The sequence below is a fragment of the Microcaecilia unicolor genome, chromosome 7 (assembly GCF_901765095.1).
Source record: "Microcaecilia unicolor chromosome 7, aMicUni1.1, whole genome shotgun sequence".
NCBI lineage: Eukaryota > Metazoa > Chordata > Amphibia > Gymnophiona > Siphonopidae > Microcaecilia > Microcaecilia unicolor.
Genome location: NC_044037.1, coordinates 167,597,215 through 167,616,559, shown reverse-complemented (window position 1 = coordinate 167,616,559; position 19,345 = coordinate 167,597,215). Strand labels below are relative to the sequence as shown.

At 45.6% G+C, this 19,345-nt stretch overlaps 1 protein-coding gene across 2 annotated transcripts in view; it reads left to right on the top strand.

The window, feature by feature from the left end:
- The window catches only part of PARD3B (par-3 family cell polarity regulator beta), a 2,175,158-nt gene that overhangs the window by 644,112 nt on the left and 1,511,701 nt on the right, over positions 1–19,345 (top strand). For both annotated transcript variants that reach the window (XM_030209894.1, XM_030209893.1), the window contains exon 3: positions 950–1,121. In XM_030209894.1, the coding sequence (XP_030065754.1) occupies positions 950–1,121 (172 nt within the window). The remainder of the gene's footprint in view (positions 1–949; positions 1,122–19,345) is intronic.

The following is a 19,345-nucleotide window of genomic DNA, read 5'->3' as shown; positions in this document are numbered from 1 at the left end:
GCACGTCTACCTTCCCAACTTGATTATTGTAATATGTGTGTGCACGTGTCACCAAAACCAATTTGAAAAAGCTTCAGAACCATCAGAAAACAGAAATTTGTTTCTTAGGTTTAACCTGAAAGTTCAATCATGATATTTAGCCTCCTCTTGGTTTGTTTCAGGAGTCTTGGTCTTTGGTTGTTTGATGGTTCCTGGTATTGTGTTTTAATTCATGTTTTTTTATTTATGTTATTGTTTTGCATTACTGGAATTTTCAATAAACTGTGTGAACTTAAAAAAAAAAAAGGTCAATCATGCTACCCTCATTTTTTCAGCAACATTGGCTTCTAGACTACTACTGAATCATTTTTAAGATTTTGTCCTTCAATACACAAGGCAGTCCGCTCCTTACTCCCTTTCTTGTTTTGTTCTGTCATTCAGTGATTGATTAGTTCTCTCTCCTCTTTCCATGGCATATCTGGAGTTTACCAAAGTTTTTTTTTTTTTTTTACTTCTTGGAATTCTTTGGAATTCTCTCCTCCTGGCATTTCGTACCAAGCTATCCTATTAAAAAAAAATGAAAGGTGTCCTTAATGACCCATCTTATTGGCCTAGCTTTTGGAGATCTGTTGCCAGGGATGTCTGGAGATTGACTGATATGGTTTCACCTGTACCAGTTTGTATTTCTTTCCACTCTTGTCCAGAATGTACATATGGGTGTTTTCCTATAATATATTGGAGTTCTGTTTTCTTTTCTTCCTTTGTTAGTTTTATTTATTCTGTAAACCTTTTTGGCCTGCTTGCCAGATAAGGCAGTATAGCAAATACTAATAAACATAAACAGGTAAATATCCAATGATTTGGAAATAGATCATACTTAGTTAATTGATGATGTCCTTTTAGATAAGGAAAGCAGTGTTGCAGTATTTGAATTAGGTTCTTTCTTTTCATATACATTTTTTTCTTTCAGTTGATTGCGGTCTATGATGAACAGGGGCCTTGCCAAAAAGCTGAGAGCACCAGTGGCAACATAACAGACAGACTGAGTCCAGACTCATTTGAGACGGAGGTAGCAGCCCAACTAGCAGCCTTTCAACCAATTACTGGAGAGATTGAAGTCACACCTTCTGCTCTGAAACTAGGTATGTCATTAATTATCATTTTCTTTATGCTCTTTATCCTGGTAAGATTTTCTTTCTTTAACATGAATGTGAGCAAAAATTTGTTTAATGGAATATCCTGTTGGTAAATAAGTTTACTTTTTATATTAGAACATAACTTTTTCTATTTGTTAAAACTTTGTGACATTACCAAACTTGAACTTCCATTATGTAGGCACTAGCATTCCAAGTGTAGACATATTATCCTTATTTAAAATGCTGGTGAAAAACATTGATGTTTATATTCAAAAGGACTTAATGATCTGCATCAGGTGCTAACCATATGTTAAATAAAAAAAGCAAACAACAAAACTTCTTGCCAGCACAAAGACTCTTTTGGTTGGACGATTTGATCTTTACCGTACCATATAAGCTTGTAGCCTGCTAATACTTTGCAGTTCAAAGCGGGTAACAAGGCAAGCTAAACCAGAGCAGACCTCTGGGATTTAATTAAAAAGGAAACAAAATAAAGTAAAAACTATGTTAAAACTAATTTCTGAAACAGTAATGTTTTAACCTTTCTCCTAAACATCATATATGAATTGGAAGAAAAGAATATCTGAGCAAGTTCTTTTCAATGTTGAGCAGCTAACGTGAATTCTAGCATCCTCAGTCTCTTTTTACCCTGGTGAAGGAAAAGAAAACAAATGATTACAAGTAGTCCTCTAAGCTCTAACAGAAACTGCAAGCTGAAAGTGCAAGTATAGATAATTGGGAGCTAGGCCATGTAGAACTTTGTACAAAAAACAGGTCAACTTAGAAAAAACTCTAGACTCAAAAGGGAGCTAAAATATATTCACACAAGAATTGGGGGGAGGGCAGGGTAAGTTGTCCACATAATATTGATATTTAGCAGCTATGTATATCTCTGCTGTAGATATCTTAGGCTTGAGCTATCTGGATAAGTTAGCCATGTATCTTTAACTTGTAATATTTAAGGGCTGAGAAATCTTCATATCTGACAAAATATTGGGCACAAATATATATGGATTAATTTCCAGCTGATCTTTGTGGGGCCTGCCTATAAAATATTGTTCCTATTATGTTTCTTTGACGTTTTACAGTAACTGTGAATTTCCTTTCTTGTGGTGTTTCCACTGGGTAGCCTTGTGGGCTCCAGGATAATTATTTATCACTGCTAACTTGATTTGCTGAAACAATGTTTTTCTGTACAATTCATAGGGTGGCATGAAATGGCAAGTACCACCCTCAGAAATGACTTGCCACCAGTAGTAGTCCCGGGAGGTGGGGTGAGGGGGAAGCAGCAGAACAGGATGCCTCACTTTCTGGTATATATCCTTCTCCTCCTCCCACTCCCCCCCCCAAGTGCACAGTCCAGCATCTATCTCCCTTTTCTCCTTCCTCCGGCAGTCATCCAACCTTCCTGCAGGTCAGCCTGCAGCATCAGCAATCAAGGCAGCCTGCTTCCAGTCAACCCCAGAAGCCTTCCCTCTGCCACAGCTTTGTTTCCTTATAGGCCGTAGGCAGCACACGGCAAAGGTAAGGATTCAGGAGCCAGTTGGAGGCAGCCTGATATGATTGCTGACACTGTCGGCTGACTCACGGAAAGGTTGGAGGACTGCCGGGGAGGAAAGAAGGGAGACGGGCACCAAACTGTGTGAGTGTGGGGGAGGTGGAGGCAGGGAGAGCAAGATATGCTGGTTGAGGGATGGAGAGGCAAGAGACATCAGATGAGGGGTTGGGGGAGAGATGCTGGAAAGAGGGGAGCAGGGAGAAAAGATATGACCAGGTGAGAGGGAGAGATGCTGTGCTATGGGGGTGAGGAGAGAGGGAGAGATGCTGCCCTTGGGGTGGAGAGAGAGAAAGAGAAAGGGAAGCTGAACATAGGGAAGGACAGGAATATAGAGAGGTTACGTTGGATAGGACAGATAGGGACTCAGCATGAATGGTGGTGGACATAGAGAGAGAAGAAATGTCAAATGGACAGGAGACCCTAGAACAGAATGTGGATGTAACTAGGGAGTGGGGAAACAGAGCAGATGATGGATATGATTCGGGAGTGAGGGAATAGAGCAGAAGATGGATTTGACTCGAGAGTGGGGAACAGAGCAGATGACTTTGTGATTGTGTGGGACAGAGCAAGGAATTATGGATGGGAGAGATGGAGAGGGGATAATGGGGACTTGGCAATTGGTAGGTATGAGTGGGGATATGTTGATGGGTTTGAAGAATGAGTGACAGTGTGACATGGGTGGGTGGAGTGAGTAAGAGAGGGGGGGAGAGAGTGTTGGCAGTGAAGAAATGAATTGTGGGGAATGGTTGAAACATGTGAATTACCTGGAAAACTGGAGAGGTGATGATAGGCATTGGAAAAGGATATGGTACTGGGGAGGGGTATGAAAGGAAGGGTATGGGTTTCTGTTGGGATTTAGTGAGGGTGGAAATTGGGTAAAGAAGATGTTGAAGGAGGGGCAATAGTAGAGGGAGAAGAAGGTAAGAGAGAGAAGAGTGGCCTGGAGGCAAAGGAAGGAAGAAGAGATGGGATGAGAGGCAATGGAGAACAGGTGAGGACAGAGAGAGAGAGTATAGAGCATGAAAATGGGGGACTAGGGAGTGGGTGGAAGTTGGGGTGGGGGGACTTTTGGAGATGGGGAAGTACAGTGACAGGGGTCAAGGGGAGTACTAGAGAGGGGATGAGAGGGAGATGGGAAAAACCAATTGCTAGATGAGAGGTGAAAAGAATGACATAAGACTGTGAGAGGAAGGGAGAATGAGTGTAAAATCAAATTGGTAGATATAAACAAAAAATAAAAAAAAGAAAATAAAAACAGAAAAAGCATACTAGATGAAATTGCGCCCTTACGAACAAGAACCCCATGCAAGCATAACTCAACACCATGGTTCAACGATGAACTGAAAAAGTTAAAAACACAAACCAGGAAACTCGAACGAGCATGGAATAAAACAAAAGATGAACATTCACTCAACACATGGAAACAAATACAAAGAAAATACAAATACGCAACAAGACAGGCCAAAAGATCATACTATAAAATCAAAATAGGGACAGATTACAAAGACATGAAGAAATTATACCAACTCATGAACAAACTCCTAGACACCAACTTGGTCACTACCATGAATACAGACATCCCATCTGCAGATATACTTGCGAAGTACTTCAATGAAAAAATTGTAAACCTACGCAACACGCTACTTCAGAACAACACCGACATTGAAAACTTCCTTAATGAATTGGACCCAACCATTGGAGAATACTCGGCAGATTGGACCTGGTTAAACTTCGCCCCCCTTACCGTCGAAACAGTTACCCAGGCGATTAGTAGGTTTTCCAACACTCACTGTAAACTAGATACATGTCCCATCTACCTAATGAAATCCGCCCCTGACCGCTTCATAGCAGACCTCATATCCCACATAAATTACATGCTTCAGCAAGACCTCTTCCCTAAGGAAAATAGCAATATCCTACTCATCCCAATACCAGAAGATACCAAGAAAAAACTGAAATCACTAACTACCGTCCAGTAGCATCTATTTATTTATTTATTGTATTTGTATCCCACATTTTCCCACCTATTTGCGGGCTCAGTGTGGCTTACAATACATTGTAATAATGGAAATACAATTTGTTACATTGTGAGGAGTTAAGACAAAGTCAAAGTATCGTTAAGGGGAATAAAACAATGGAAAAAGAACGATGGAACAATGGAAGAACAATGGATACTAATAGGGCAACAGAACAATAGCAAGAGAACATTCGGGTATAACATTTTTATCTGTAAATTAAGGTTTAAATGTGATAAAATTACGGGGGATGAGAGTACAGAAGAGAATGTATTAATGCATTGCTAACAGTGTGTGTGGACTTCATGTGTTTTGATCCTTTCGATAGATTTTTTCAAAGAGATGAGTTTTAATAGTTTGCGGAAGTCGGTTAGTTCGTAGATCGTTTTCAGGTTGCGTGGTAGTTTATTCCAGAATTGCGTGCTCATATAAGAAAAGGTTGATGCGTGCAGCACTTTGTATTTTATGCCTTTGCAATTAGGGAAGTGGAGGTTGAGGAAAGTTCGGGATGATCTTTTAGCGTTTCTGGGTGGTAGGTCTATTAAGTCAGACATGTAGGCTGGGGCTTTGCCATGAATGATTTTGTGGACTAGTGTGCATACTTTAAAAGTGATGCGTTCCTTGAGTGGGAGCCAGTGTACCTTCTCTCGTAAGGGTTTCACACTTTCATATTTTGGTTTCCCGAAGATGAGTCTGGCTGCTGTGTTTTGGGCTGTTTGAAGTTTCCTCAGTATTTGCTCTTTACAACCTGCATATAGTGAGTTGCAGTAATCCAGATGGCTGAGTACAAGTGATTGCACTAGGCTGCGGAAGACAGATCTTGGGAAAAATGGTCTTGTTCTTTTCAGTTTCCACATGCAGTAAAACATCTTTTTGGTTGTGGTGTTTGCGTGAGTTTCACAAGTGTAAGGTGGCGGTCAATAGTGACTCCAAGGATTTTTAAAGTTTCTGAAATTGGAAGATTTAGTTTTGGTGTGTTTATAGTGGTAAATTCATTCGTGTTGTATTGGGAGGTAAGTATCAGGCATTGAGTTTTTTTTCGTTCAGTTTCAATCGAAATGCATCTGCCCAGATGTTCATGATGTGTAAACTTTGGTTGATTTCATTGAAGATTTCTTTAATGTCTTGTTTGAAAGGGATATATATTGTTACATCGTCTGCGTATATATATGGGTTAAGGTTATGGTTTGATAGAAAATTTGCCAAGGGTATCATCATTAGGTTGAAAATAGTTGGTGAGAGGGATGATCCTTGCGGTACTCCACATTCTGGTGTCCATGCAGCAGACGTAGTTGAATTTGATGTGACCTGGTATGATCGCAAGGTTAGGAACCCCTTGAACCAGTTTAGGACATTGCCTCCGATGCCAAAATATTCAAGTATGTGTAATAGGATTCCGTGGTCGACCATATCAAAGGCACTTGACATGTCAAATTGTAGGAGGAGTATATTGTTGCCGGTTGCAATCATTTGTTTAAATTTAGTCATTAGGGTAATTAATACTGTTTCTGTGCTGTGATTCGATCGGAATCCTGATTGGGCATCATGCAGTATTGAGAACTTGTTTAGATAGTTTGTGAGTTGTTTTGTTACCATCCCTTCGGTTATTTTGGTTATTAGTGGTATAGATGCTACTGGTCTGTAATTAGTTATTTCGCTTGCGCTTTTCTTTGTGTCTTTGGGTATTGGGGTGAGTAAAATCTATCCCGTTGGTGGTGAAACTGATGGAAAGCATGGTAACCAAACAACTTATAGATTACATAAACAAATTCTCAATATTACACGAATCACAGTCAGGCTTTCGCCCCCTTCACAGCATGGAAACAGTATTACTCACTCTTCTAGCCAAATTCAAGCAGGAAATAGCAACAGGCAAAAACATCCTTCTCCTCCAATTCGACATATCTAGTGCATTCAACACGGTAAACCATAATATATTAATAAGATTACTAGATAAGTTTGGGATTGGTGGAAACATACTTAACTGGATCAAGGGCTTCCTAACCACAAGAACATATCAAGTAAAATCAAATTCAAACATATCATCACTGTGCAAAGCAGACTGTGGAGTACTGCAAAGATCACCGCTATCACCGATCCTATTCAACTTAATGATGACCCCACTTGCCAAGTCCTTATCCAACCATGGCCTTAACCCTTTCATCTATGCAGACAATATACATTCCTTACAAAACCAAACTGACAGAAATCACCAACAAAATCAAGCTTGGCCTGAACATCATGGATTCATGGGCAAATGCATTTCAACTAAAACTCAAAGAAAAAACTCATTGTCTCATCCTCTCATCCCAACACAGCGCGGACATCCCCACAAGTATCAACACCCCAGATCACACCCTTCCTATCTCAGACAGCTGAAAATCCTCGGTGTTACAATGGACCGTAACTTAACACTAGAGAGCCATGTGGCATCCACAACAAAGAAAATGGTCCACTCGATGTGGGATCTCAAATGTGTGAAGCAATTCTTCCCGAGGGAAACATTTCACAACCTGATACAATCAATGGTACTAAGCCACTTAGATTACTGCAATGGAATTTATGCGGGATGTAAAGAACAAACCTTAAAGAAACTTCAGACCGTTCAAAACACGGCAGCTATATTTGGTAAAACGTGATTTGAAAGTGCAAAACCCCTCTGCGAAAAACTACACTGGCTCCCAATCAAAGAACACATCACCTTCAAAATCTGCACCCTGGTTCCCAAAACCATCTACGGAGAAGCCCCGAGTTACATGACAGACTTGATCGACTTACTGTCACGTTCTCAAAGCAGGAACTGGGTTGTGAGCCCTTGGGCCACTGCCAAGGAGCGGCAGTGGCAGGCAAAACCACCCCACACCAGGGGCAAGGCAGAACTCTGACAACAGTTAGGCTTCACCTATACCTGGCCACTTTCCACCAGGAGTTAAGCTCCCAGCTTCAGGTGGCCGACAGGACTTTGTAGGACAGGGCAGGAGCTGGATAACAGCTAAGCAGCACAGGGACTGAGTGTCAGAGGGGAAAGGAAGGAACATAGGCAGCAAGGCAGGAAACTGGGCTAGACAATACAACACAAGGCAGGGACAGGACAAGCTAGGGGACAGAAACTAGAAGCTGCAAGCAGCCACTGAAACAGGGAACAAAACACTGACTAACAAGACACAGAACTAAAAGCTGCAGAGCAGCCAGCAGGATACAAACAGACAAGGACTAAACGTAAAACAAAAGCCCAGAGACAAGACTAGCAAACTAACAACAACCTAATCTAAGTACACACTGACTGGCTAGAACAGACAAGAATCAAGGCAAGGATTCAAAACTAGGCAGCAGAGGAACAAGCACTAACATACCAGGGCCTTAGACGCAATGCAAAGGCAGAGAGGTTCCAAATGGCTAATAAGCCCAGCAGGCAGCTGAGACTCAGGTGCAACAATCACCAGGCAACTAAGGGTCGGGCAGCCTGGAAGATCCGGACTGGACTAAGCTGAGCTGAAATCTGGAACGGGAGACAGCACACCAACAATCTAATACAGCTAGCACACAGAGACAGAGACAGAACTAACTCACAAAGAACAGACAGAAGCCAGCTCAGAAGCTGACCACAGGAAATAAGGTGAATCTGAGAGGGGTCACGGCCACAGACGTGACACTTACCAATTAGAAATACATCTGAATCAACATGATCTTATCTAAATCTGTACTACCCACGCTGAGAAGGACTTAAATACAAAACAACTTGGATTACTGAGACCAAGTCAGCACGGCTTTTGTGTGGGGGAAATCTTGCCTGACCAATTTACTTCAATTCTTTGAAGGAGTAAACAAACATGTGGACAAAGGGGAGCCGGTTGATATTGTGTATCTGGATTTTCAAAAGGCGTTTGACAAGGTACCTCATGAAAGGCTACATAGGAAATTGGAGGATCATGGGATAGGAGGAAAGTCCTATTGTGGGTTAAAAACTGGTTGAAGGATAGGAAACAGAGAGTGGGGTTAAATGGGCAGTATTCACAATGGAGAAGGGTAGTTAGTGGGGTTCCTCAGGGGTCTGTGCTGGGACCGCTGCTTTTTAATATATTTATAAATGATTTAGAGATGGGAGTAACTAGCGAGGTAATTAAATTTGTTGATGACACAAAGTTATTCAAAGTCGTTAACTCGCAACATGATTGTAAAAAATTACAAGAGGACCTTACGAGACTGGGCAGCTAAATGGCAGATGATGTTTAATGTGAGCAAGTGGAAGGTGATGCATGTGGGAAAGAAGAACCCGAATTATAGGTACGTCATGCAAGGTTCCATGTTAGGAGTTACGGACCAAGAAAGGGATCTGGGTGTCGTCGTCGATAATACACTGAAACCTTCTGCTCAGTGTGCTGCTGCGGCTCGGAAAGTGAATAGAATGTTGGGTATTAGGAAAGGTATGAAAAAACGGGTGTGAGGATGTTATAATTCCGTTATATCGCTCCATGGTGCGACCTCACCTTGAGTATTGTGTTCAATTCTGGTCGCCGCATCTCAAGAAAGATATAGTGGAATTGGAAAAGGTGCAGTGAAGGGCGACTAAAATGATAGCGAGGATGGGACGACTTCCCTATGAAGAAAGACTAAGGAGGCTAAGGCTTTTCAGCTTGGAGAAGAGACGGCTGAGGGGAGACATGATAGAGGTATATAAAATAATGAGTGGAGTGGAATAGGTGGATGTGAAGCATCTGTTCACGCTTTCCAAAAATACTAGGATGAGGGGGCATACGATGAAACTACATTGTAGTAAATTTAAAACAAATCGGAGAAATTTTTTCTTCACCCAATGCGTAATTAAACTCTGGAATTCGTTGCCGGAGAACGTGGTGAAGGCGGTTAGCTTGGCAGAGTTTAAAAAGGGGTTAGACGGTTTCCTAAAGGACAAGACCATAAACCGCTACTAAATGGACTTGGGAAAAATCCACAATTCCAGGAATAACATGTATAGAATGTTTGTACGTTTGGGAAGCTTGCCAGGTGCCCTTGACCTGGATTGGCCGCTGTCGTGGACAGGATGCTGGGCTCGATGGACCCTTGGTCTTTTCCCAGTGTGGCATTACTTATGTACTTATGTAACTTACGCATCTAGTTTTTACTACATAAGCACAGAACTGTGGAACGCATTACCAAAAGCCTTGAAAACGATGTATGACCACCTAAACTTCTGGAAATCACTAAAAAACAACCTGTTTAAAAAAGTATACCCTACCGATCCAACTTAAATACCTAATCTCTGCAACACAACCAAACTAAAGCTCGTAATGGACATAACACAACTCTTCCGTTCTCCGATTCCCTAATGTGGCTGTGCCACATGAACTTGATCTTACCACAACATCACCCTGTATTTGTTTACACCGGGGCCTGCAAAGGCCTCTCCGGTACTATGTAAGCCACATTGAGCTTACAAATAGGTGGGAAAATGTGGGATACAAATGTAACAAATAAAAATAAAAAAGATCAGTGCCACACAGAGAATACAACACAAGAAAAATGGAAAAGAGGCTGGGACCAGCCTAATTATTATTTAATACTTTTTTAAAGATTGGAATGTGTTTGCTTTAGGAAATGTACATTTTTTTCTCCAAGGACAAGCAGGCTGCTTGTTCTCACTGATGGGTGACGTCCACGGCAGCCCCTTCAATCGGAGATCTTCTCTAGCAAAGACGTTTGCTAGCCCTCGCGCATGCCCTCGTCTTCCCGCCCGAACTCGCTCGTGTTCATCAGTCTTCTTTTTTCCGTGCTTGGGACGGCTGTGTTTTTTGTCGTTCTGTGCCCTGAGGAGACCCTCGCGCTTTTGCCGCATTCTTCCGCTTCGCAAGTCTTCTTTTTATTTCTAAGTTAATCACGTGTTTGTTTAGAAAAAAAACCACACCTTTATTTTCGAGTTTGTTTTTCCCCGTCAAGTTTCCTTTTGCTTTCGAAAGCGGCCCTGTTTGGCCGCCCGTACGGGTTTTTCCCTTCTTATTTTTTGGTGCCCTTTGCCATCATCGCGGATTTTGACTTCGCCGGCGTGATTTTTCTGCCCATGTCATCGAAGCCTCCCAGCGGCTTCAAAAAGTGCAACCAGGTTATCTCGCTCACTGATAGGCATGCTTCGTGCCTTCAGTGTCTGGGGGCTGGGCACCATCCTCAGGCCTGTAATCTCTGACTTCTGGTGGCGAGATTGGCCCAGTGGAACGTCTTGTTCGGGGCCTCGCCTGGTGTTTCGACGGTCACAGTATCAAGGTCTTCGGCCGGTGCATTGACGTCTGCGGTACCGAGGTCATCGACCGGTGCTCCAGCGTCTACGGTACCGGGATCATCGTTGGTACTGATGTCGTCGGAGGGTGCCTCTTCCTCAGGAGTGCAGGTGAGGGCTGTCCATTCCCCTGCTGGTGGCGGTGAGCCCTCGAGTAGGTCTCCCCCTGTCTCGAGGGCTCCTGCGGTACAGCCCCCCCCCCCCAGGATCGACCTTCTTCGGCCCCGGCCCCGAGGAAGAGACGTTTGGATTTGGCGTCCTCGTCGGTACCTGGAAGTTCCGGTGACATGCTTCGTGTGAAGGCAAAGAAGCATCGACACTGGTCACCTTCCAGACTTAGTACCGAGAGCTCTGGGTCGCCGATGGATTCGGCACCCACTAGGCATTGACGCCGGGAGGACCGCTCACCCTCCATTCAGGAGGTGTCGATGCACTCCACCTTGGACAGCCCGATACCGCCTCCGCGCCCCGGACAGATTCTGAGCTCGTTGCCTGTGCCGGACTCCCAGCCTTCCTCGACAGCCGCTCTAAGCGAGAGCCTCCGGGCTATCCTTCCAGGGATCCTGGAGGAGCTGTTGCGCCCTTCTCCTCCGGTACCGGGGGTGCTTGCGCCACTGGTGCCGTCGAGTGAGGCGATGGCTGGCCCCTTGCCCGTCGTGAGGTCTCCGATACCGATACCTGTGTCGGCTGCCTCCAGGCAGACTCCACCTTGGACAGCCCGATACCGCCTCCGCGCCCCGGACAGATTCTGAGCTCGTTGCCTGTGCCGGACTCCCAGCCTTCCTCGACAGCCGCTCTAAGCGAGAGCCTCCGGGCCATCCTTCCAGGGATCCTGGAGGAGCTGTTGCGCCCTTCTCCTCCGGTACCGGGGGTGCTTGCGCCACTGGTGCCGTCGAGTGAGGCGATGGCTGGCCCCTTGCCCGTCGTGAGGTCTCCGATACCGATACCTGTGTCGGCTGCCTCCCAGGCAGACTCCCCGACGACATCGCCGCCGATGCGGGAGTCTACTTCTCTACATTCCCACCATGGCCATGTGTCTACGGAGTCGAGGCGGGCACGGCTTCGGACAGAAATCCATGAACTGGTGTCCGACACCGATGGTGAGGCCTCTTGGGAGGCAGAGGAAGACATCAGATATTTCTCAGATGAGGAGTCTGACGGTCTTCCTTCTGATCCCACTCCCTCCCCTGAAAGACAGCTTTCTCCTCCCGAGAGTCTATCTTTCGCGGCCTTTGTCCGGGAAATGTCTACGGCAATTCCCTTCCCTGTGGTTACGGAGGATGAGCCAAGGGCTGAAATGTTTGAGCTTTTGGACTATCCTTTGCCACCTAAGGAATCGTCCACAGTACCCATGCATCATGTCTTCAAGAAGACACTGCTGAATAACTGGGCCAAGCTGCTAACTAATCCCCACATTCCCAAGAAGATCGAGTCCCAGTATCGGATCCATGGGGACCCTGAGTTGATGCAGATTCAGTTGCCTCACGACTCTGGGGTTGTGGATCTGGCCCTTAAGAAGGTCAAGAGTTCTAGAGAATATGCTTCGGCGCCCCCGGGCAGAGACTCTAAAACCTTAGATTCTTTTGGGAGGAAGGCTTACCATTCCTCAATGCTCGTAGCCAAAATCCAATCTTACCAGCTCTACACGAGCATTCATATGTGGAACAATATGTGGCAGTTGGCGGACTTGGTGGATAAGCTCCCTACTGAGCAAGCCTTTTCAGTAGGTGGTCAGGCAGCTGAAGGTGTGTTGTAAATTCCTGGCCAGGGGTGTTTACGATACTTTTGATGTCGCGTCCAAGGCCGCTGCTCAAGGTGTGGTGATGCACAGACTCTCATGGCTGCGTGTCTCCGACCTGGAGAATAGGATTCAGCAGCGGATTGCGAATTCTCCTTGCCGGGGGGATAATATTTTGGTGAAAAGGTCGAACAGGTGGTAGAGCAGCTCCACCAGTGGGACACCGCTTTCGACAAATTCTCTCGCCGGGCGCCTTCAGCATCTACCTCAACTGGTATTCATTTTTATGGCGGAAGAAGGACTGTTCCCATTCTTCTAATAGGCTTAGGTACAATCCTCCCTCTCGCCAGCCTTCTGCCCAGGCCAAGCCCCAGTGTACTCGTTCTCGTCAACAGTGTGCGACTCAGCAGGCCCCTGCGGCTCCCCAGCAAAAGCAAGGGACAGGCTTTTGACTGGCTCCAGGAGAGCATAGCCGAAATCAAAGTGTCTGTGCCGGACGATCTGCCGGTCGGGGGGAGGTTAAATTTTTTTCACCAAAGGTGGCCTCTCATAGCCTCCGACCAGTGGGTTCTTCAAATAGTCCGGCTAGGATACTCCCTCAATTTGGTTTCCAAGCCTCCAAATTGCCCACCGGGAGCTCAGTCCTTTAGCTTCCAGCGCAAGCAGGTACTTGCAGAGGAACTCTCCGCCCTTCTCAGCGCCAATGTGGTCGAGCCCGTGCCACCGGGGCAGGAAGGGCTGGGATTCTATTCCAGGTACTTCCTTGTGGAAAAGAAAACAGGGAGGATGCGTCCCATCCTAGACCTAAGGGCCCTGAACAAATATCTGGTCCGAGAAAAGTTCAGGATGCTTTCCCTGGGCACCCTTCTTCCCATGATTCAGGAAAATGATTGGCTATGCTCTCTGGACTTAAAGGATGCTTACACTCGTATCCCGATACTGCCAGCTCACAGACAGTATCTTCGATTTCGTCTGGGAACACGGCACTTTCAGTATTGTGTGCTACCCTTTGGTCTCGCCTCTGCGCCCATGGTGTTCACAAAATGCCTGGCTGTAGTAGCGGCGTCTCTACGCAGACTGAGAGTGCACGTGTTCCCTTACCTCGATGATTGGCTGGTGAAGAACACCTCCGAGTCAGGAGCTCTACAGTCAATGCAGATGACTATTCGGCTCCTGGAGCTACTAGGGTTTGTGATAAATTATCCAAAGTCCCACCTTCTTCCTGTTCAGAAACTCGAATTCAAAGGGGCTCTGCTGGATTCTCAGACTGCTCGTGCCTACCTCCCGGAAGCGAGGACCGACAATCTTCTGTCCCTTGTTTCTTGGGTACGAGCATCGCAGCAGATCACAACTCGGCAGATATTGAGATTGCTCGGCCACGTGGCCTCCACAGTGCATGTGACTCCCATGGCCCGCCTCCACATGAGATCAGCTCAATGGACCCTAGCGTCTCAGTGGTACCATGCTGCTGGGGACCTAGAAGACGTAGTCCTACTGTCCACGAGTTTTCTTCAGTCCCTCCAGTGGTGGACAATTCGGTCCAATTTTACTCTGGGACGTCCTTTCCAAATTCCTCAGCCTCAAAAGGTGCTGACGATGGATGCGTCTCTCTCCTGGGGTGGGGAGCTCATGTCGATGGGCTTCACACCCTTCAGGAGACAGGTTTTACAGATCAACCTCCTGGAGTTACGAGCGGTCTGGAACGCTCTAAAGGCTTTCAGAGATCGGCTGTCCCATCAAATTATTCAAATTCAGACAGACAACCAGGTTGCCATGTACTACATCAACAAGCAGGGGGACACAGGATCTCGCCCCCTGTGTCAGGAGGCCGTCATTATGTGGCTTTGGGCTTGCTGGAATGGCATGTTTCTTCAAGCCACATATCTGGCAGGCATAAACAACAGTCTGGCCGACAGATTGAGCAGGATCATGCAACCTCACAAGTGGTCGCTCAATTCTTGAGTGGTACACGAGATCTTCCAAGTGTGGGGCACCCCCTTGGTGGATCTCTTTGCCACTCAAGTCAATCACAAGGTCCCTCAGTTCTGTTCCAGACTTCAGGCCCACGGCAGGCTAGCGTTGGATGCCTTTCTCCTGGATTGGGGGGGACGGCCTCTTGTATGCTTATCCTCCCATACCTGTGGTGGGGAAAACTTTGCTGAAACTCAAGCAGGATCGAGGCACCATGATCCTGATTGCTTCCTTTTGGCCGCGTCAGATATGGTTTCCTCTTCTTCTGGAGTTGTCCTCCGAAGAACCGTGGAGATTGGAGTGTTTTCCGACCCTCATTACTCAGAACGAGGGGGGCGCTTCTACATCCCAACCTCCGGTCCCTGGCTCTCACGGCCTGGATGTTGAGAGCGTAGATTTTGCCTCCTTGGGTCTCTCAGAGGGTGTCTCCCGAGTCTTGCTTGCTTCCAGGAAAGATTCCACTAAAAAGAGTTACTTCTTTCTATGGCAGAGGTTTGGCATCTGGTGTGACAGCAAGGCCCTAGATCCTTGCTCTTGTCCTACACAGACCCTGCTTGAATACCTTCTGCACTTGTCCGAGTTTGGTCTTAAGACCAACTCTGTAAGAGTTCATCTTAGTGCGATTAGTGCATACCATTACCGTGTGGAAGGTAAGCCGATCTTGGGACAGCCTTTAGTTGTTCGATTCATGAGAGGTTTGCTTTTGTCAAAACCACCATCAAACCTCCTTCAGTGTCATGGGATCTCAACGTCGTTCTCACCTAGCTTATGAAAGCTCCTTTTGAGCCACTGAATTCCTGCCATCTGAAGTACTTGACCTGGAAGGTCATTTTCTTGGTGGCTGTTACTTCAGTTCGTAGTGTCAGTGAGCTTCAGGTCTTGGTAGTGCATGCACCTTATATTAAGTTTCATCACAACAGAATAGTCCTGGGCACTATTAGATTGTAAGCTCTTTGAGCAGGGACTGTCTTTCTTCTATGTTTGTACAGCGCTGCGTATGCCTTGTAGCGCTATAGAAATGCTAAATAGTAGTAGTAGTAGTAGTAGGCACGCAACCTAAGTTCCTGCCAATGGTGGTGTCGGAGTTCTATCTGAACGAGTCAATTGTCTTGCCAACATTTTTTCCCCATCCTCATACCCGCCCTGGCGAAAGCAGTTTGCATACCTTGGACAGCAAGAGAGCATTTGCCTTTTACTTTGTGCGTTTTCCGATGGCGACTTCCCTTCTGTTGGGGTCGAAAGAAACAAACAACTGGACGGACTGTCTGAAGGGCTTTGTCCGCTCCACTCCAATTGGCTAGCAGATAGCATTTCCTTCACTTATGCTCAAGCTGGGTTGACTCTAAAGGGCCATGCCACGGCTCATAATGTAAGAGCCATGGCTGTGTCAGTGGCTCACTTAGTCAGCCTCCATTGAAGAGATTTGCATGGCTGCAACGTGGTCATCAGTCCACACATTCACATCTCACTACTGCCTTCAGCAGGATACCCGACGCGACAGTCTGTTTGGGCAGTCGGTGCTGCAGAATCTGTTCGGAGGTTAGATTCCAGCTCCACCCCCCTAGACCCATTTTTGTTCTGTTCCAGGCTGCACTCTCAGTTAGTTGTTTACACATTACATTTAAAGGGTGTTCAGAGTGGTCAGTGAACACAGATCTTCACTATCTGGAGACTTTCAGGTCAATCTATGTTATGTCCTCACCGTTGCGAGGCCCAATTGACCAATGTTCATTGTTTTGAGTGAGCCTGGTTGGTAGGGATACCCCACATGTGAGAACAAGCAGCCTGCTTGTCCTTGAAGAAAGCGAAGATACTTACCTGTAGCAGGTATTCTCCGAGGAGAGCAGGCTGATTGTTCTCTCAAACCTGCCCACCTCCCCTTTGGAGTTGTTTGTTTGTTTGTTTATGTGCTTTTTGATTAAACTGAGGAGGCATGCTCACGTGCTGGGCGGGAAGTCATCCGCGCATGTGTGGTGTGCGCGGTTTGTGTGCCAGAGGGCTCTGGCAAAACTTTTTATTTTTGCTGGTGAAAAATTTGCCGTTTCCCGGGCCGACGCAGACGTCGGCCCACATGTGAGAATAATCAGCCTGCTGTCCTCGGAGAATACTTGCTACAGGTAAGTATTTTCGCTTTCTCCAAGGACAAGCTTTACTGCTGATCTGGTAGGAGGAGAAGCAAGAGAGGTCTCAGCCGCTGGCTTTTACATTTTTGGGCAGACTCCTTGATTTAATGAAAATTTATCAAGGTCTGATATAGGGTACCAGAAATAGGCACTAAAATGCGACCAAATGATGAGTGCTAAGCACTGTTCAGTGATTCTCAACCCAGTCCTTGAAGCACACCTAGTCTCATCAGGTTTTCAGGATGTTCACATTGAAAATGCATGGGATAGATTTGCATTACATTTTACGTTACTTTACAAATTACATTTGTAACATGCCATTACCAAGCTAGTTCTAGGTGGGTCACAATAGGATAAATTACAGACAATAACATTAGATTAACATTCCCATATTAAGTCTGCTCAGAGAGTACATAGTTCTGAAATAGAAACACTTCCAAAAAATTTTGAATTGGACATGTATTTCAAGGAGAGTGATACTAGATTCCAATTTTTGTGGCTTTTAAAGTGAAGGTTGTTGAAAATATCTTCTTACAGTGGTGGAAATAAGTATTTGATCCCTTGCTGATTTTGTAAGTTTGCCCACTGACAAAGACATGAGCAGCCCATAATTGAAGGGTAGGTTATTGGTAACAGTGAGAGATAGCACATCACAAATTAAATCCGGAAAATCACATTGTGGAAAGTATATGAATTTATTTGCATTCTGCAGAGGGAAATAAGTATTTGATCCCCCACCAACCAGTAAGAGATCTGGCCCCTACAGACCAGGTAGATGCTCCAAATCAACTCGTTACCTGCATGACAGACAGCTGTCGGCAATGGTCACCTGTATGAAAGACACCCGTCCACAGACTCAGTGAATCAGTCAGACTCTAACCTCTACAAAATGGCCAAGAGCAAGGAGCTGTCTAAGGATGTCAGGGACAAGATCATACACCTGCACAAGGCTGGAATGGGCTACAAAACCATCAGTAAGACGCTGGGCGAGAAGGAGACAACTGTTGGTGCCATAGTAAGAAAATGGAAGAAGTACAAAATGACTGTCAATCGACAAAGATCTGGGGCTCCACGCAAAATCTCACCTCGTGGGGTATCCTTGATCATGAGGAAGGTTAGAAATCAGCCTACAACTACAAGGGGGGAACTTGTCAATGATCTCAAGGCAGCTGGGACCACTGTCACCACGAAAACCATTGGTAACACATTACGACATAACGGATTGCAATCCTGCAGTGCCCGCAAGGTCCCCCTGCTCCGGAAGGCACATGTGACGGCCCGTCTGAAGTTTGCCAGTGAACACCTGGATGATGCCGAGAGTGATTGGGAGAAGGTGCTGTGGTCAGATGAGACAAAAATTGAGCTCTTTGGCATGAACTCAACTCGCCGTGTTTGGAGGAAGAGAAATGCTGCCTATGACCCAAAGAACACCGTCCCCACTGTCAAGCATGGAGGTGGAAATGTTATGTTTTGGGGGTGTTTCTCTGCTAAGGGCACAGGACTACTTCACCGCATCAATGGGAGAATGGATGGGGCCATGTACCGTACAATTCTGAGTGACAACCTCCTTCCCTCCGCCAGGGCCTTAAAAATGGGTCGTGGCTGGGTCTTCCAGCACGACAATGACCCAAAACATACAGCCAAGGCAACAAAGGAGTGGCTCAGGAAGAAGCACATTAGGGTCATGGAGTGGCCTAGCCAGTCACCAGACCTTAATCCCATTGAAAACTTATGGAGGGAGCTGAAGCTGCGAGTTGCCAAGCGACAGCCCAGAACTCTTAATGATTTAGAGATGATCTGCAAAGAGGAGTGGACCAAAATTCCTCCTGACATGTGTGCAAACCTCATCATCAACTACAGAAGACGTCTGACCGCTGTGCTTGCCAACAAGGGTTTTGCCACCAAGTATTAGGTCTTGTTTGCCAGAGGGATTAAATACTTATTTCCCTCTGCAGAATGCAAATAAATTCATATACTTTCCACAATGTGATTTTCCGGATTTAATTTGTGATGTGCTATCTCTCACTGTTACCAATAACCTACCCTTCAATTATGGGCTGCTCATGTCTTTGTCAGTGGGCAAACTTACAAAATCAGCAAGGGATCAAATACTTATTTCCACCACTGTATATCTAACCTTTGACACACTCGGGTAGTGAAGGACTGGAAAACATTTTGAGGAAATACGTTTTTTTTTTTTTTTTTTGCTAAGATCTTAACCAGACTCAGCATATATGCTGGGGTCTGACCATGTAATATTTGCATGTAGTGCTCCTTGGTATGTAAATCTATCTCATGTATATTCATTGTGGATATCCTGAAAACCTGATCGGACTAAGTGTGCCTGAAGAACTGAGTTGAGAAGCAGGGCACTATTCAATAATGATATCTGGGCACTCAGATGCTGTTCATAGAATAGAACATAAGTCGACATTTATGCAGCGTTTAGGCCCGAGCACTTATGCCTGGTCAGTGGCAGACGTAAGTGTGCATGCCTAGATGTTGTATTTGTAGCATGTAACTTATAGTATTCTATAACTGCCGGATTCTATATATT